This window comes from Mandrillus leucophaeus, unplaced genomic scaffold (assembly GCF_000951045.1).
Source record: "Mandrillus leucophaeus isolate KB7577 unplaced genomic scaffold, Mleu.le_1.0 Scaffold7, whole genome shotgun sequence".
NCBI classification, from domain to species: domain Eukaryota; kingdom Metazoa; phylum Chordata; class Mammalia; order Primates; family Cercopithecidae; genus Mandrillus; species Mandrillus leucophaeus.
The window spans coordinates 7,041,272-7,043,857 of NW_012107585.1; the positions used below are offsets into that span (position 1 = coordinate 7,041,272).

Here is a 2,586-nt window from a genome sequence, read left to right on the forward strand (position 1 = left end):
GTGATCCACCCGCCTGCACCTCCCAAAGTGCTGAGATTACGGGCGTGAGCCACCGCCCTCGACCGATTACACATTTGTATGTTGAGCATCAATCAGTTTTACACACTGAGAAAAAGTTCCTTTCAAAAGAGGAGAAGACAGCCCATGAAGCAGCTAAAGGAAAAGGAAAAAGGAAGGGAAGAAGCAAGGGAGTGAGGGAAGGAGAGTCAGAAAATCCACCTAACCACAGGGAAAGGCGAGGTGTGAGCGCCCCCCAGTTTTCCAAGTGACCACCAGGCGGCACTGTTCGCAGTTCCCACAGCTAGGTAAAGCAGCCCCGTTCCAAAAACAAAAACACAGAACAAATCACCAAAATCCTTCATCGTCACTGGGGTGCCTTCATCTCCGGAGGCCCCAGAGCCACCGAAAAAGCCGCGGACGTTCACCCTACAGGAGGTGGGAAGGAAGTGGGAAGCGGCCGCCCACTGCAGGCAGGCTGCGTCTTACCTTTGGAGTCTTCTTTGGCCAAGTCACCACAGGGACCCCAGTGATGGCCAGACTAGGGTCATCGTCCGCGTGCTCCTTCAGGACATTCTGTGGCCAAACAAAGCATCCATATTAGCCCAGGGGGAAGGGGAGGCCTCTGACGGGGGCCGAACAGCAGACATAGTCCAGCAAGGATTGCACTCCACAAAGTCAACGCCCGCCCATGACTCCACCACCACCCACACGCTCAGTAGAAACCAAGTCACTAGGGTCCCCTGGGGCCCACAAAACATACAATGTTCCCCTCTGCCCTCTACAGATTTTTTTTAACAAAGCAAATCACACACCTCCCTGTGACTTCCACGTATGTATCACCCATGATCACAGTTATGACAGCTAGGGCTTGTCCAGAGTGTCAGTGACTCACAGGCAAACTTTTTTTTTTCTTTTTTGAGACAGAATCTTGCTGTCACCCAGGCTGGAGTGCAGTGGTACAATCATAGCTCACTACATCCTTGACCACCTGGCTCAAGTGATCCTCATGCCTCAGCCTCCTGAGTAGCTGAGAACACAGGCACATGGCACCCTCCCTGGCTAAATTTTTTTTTTTCTTTTGAGACAAAGTCTTACTCTGTCGCCCAGGCTGGAGTGCAATGGCGCAATATTGGCTCAAGCAACTTCTGCCTCCTGGGTTCAAGCGATTTCCCTGCCCCAGCCTCCTGAGTAGCTGTGAATGCAGGTGTGTGCCACCACACCGCACTAATTTTTGTATTTTTAGTAGAGATGAGGTTTTGCCATGTTGGCCAGGTTGGTCTCCAACTTCTGACCTCAAGTAACCCACCTGCCTTGGCCTCCCAAAGTGCTGGGATTACAGGCGTGAGCCACTGTGCCCAGCCATAATTTTTAAAAATTTTTTGTGGAGACAGGGTATATGCCATGTTGCCCAAACTTCTGGCCTCGAGGAATCCTCCCTCCTCAGCCTACCAAAATGCTGGGATTACAGGGATAACCCACTGCACCTCATTTAATTCCTACCAAGTACTCCGGAAGGGCTGGGCAGTGGCACTACGGATCCTCTAATGTTCACAAATTTAACTACGTACTCAGAGAAGCAAACAAAACCAACTGCCAGACCTTGACGCCTTCACAGGGCCATGACTCCGTCCTTCAGTCAGCTTGCTACGTGTACACTAACCATGCTGTGTGACAATGTGTAAATGTTTTTTGCAACATGGGCCCTAAATACAAGAAGATGCTTGATCTGGTCTGACCGAGGATGGAGTCATGTGGCCAAATGGTGGCAGAAAAATGGGCTGCGTTGGACGGACTGCCAGGTTGCGTGGCGATCTCCCACGAGGCACACTGTTCACCCTCATGAGTGGTTCAAAGGTTCTTCAAAGGGAATTCTCACGCTACCAGACTTTGGCCTTGTGTGGCTGGACTTTAGAACCTCATCCAGGTATAAGATGCTACCCAGCTGAATTATCTAATAGCCACCATAGGGGAGGTTACCGAGGCTCAGATAGGCTCACAGGACTTTAGTGCTGCCTCAGACTATGAAGACAGACCCCCGGAACCCCACTCTCTGGCACCAGACTTTCTGCCCCACGACCACCCACACAGGATTTTCTCTGGCTACATCCACACATCCACAGCACCCCACAAAAAAATGTGTTTAAATACACACGGACCTATCACTGGGCCATTCTGATCCTGGACCATGGATTGCTGAATTGTATAAAAACATTTTTTCAGGACATTTAAGAACAGAGTAAATCATACAAAAGCACTTAGCAGGAAGAGCAGAAGCGCTCAGGAGACAAACGAGGGTGAAGATTATTTGAACCCCTGGCTACAAGGGTTCAAATCCCAGCCGCGGGAACATAGAGCTTCCCCAAAGTCCCATAGTCAATGTCAATGATTTGTAAATGCTATTTATAAAGTGTCTTTATTCACTGCTGTATCCCCAAAGCCTCACATAATGACTAACTTAGAGTAAGTTTCCAATAAACAAAGTTTTTTTTTTTTTTTTTTTTTTTGAGATAGAGTGTTACTCTGTCACCCAGGCTGGAGTGCAGTGGCACAATCTTGGTTCACTACAATCTCTGCCTCCCAGGTTCA

At 49.3% G+C, this 2,586-nt stretch overlaps 1 protein-coding gene across 1 annotated transcript in view; it reads right to left on the minus strand.

Annotated features, from left to right (window-relative positions):
* The window catches only part of KDM2B (lysine (K)-specific demethylase 2B), a 176,172-nt gene that overhangs the window by 71,574 nt on the left and 102,012 nt on the right, over positions 1-2,586 (minus strand). Inside the window, exon 13 of the mRNA XM_011964553.1 lies at positions 487-573. Within this exon, the coding sequence (XP_011819943.1) occupies positions 487-573 (87 nt within the window). The remainder of the gene's footprint in view (positions 1-486; positions 574-2,586) is intronic.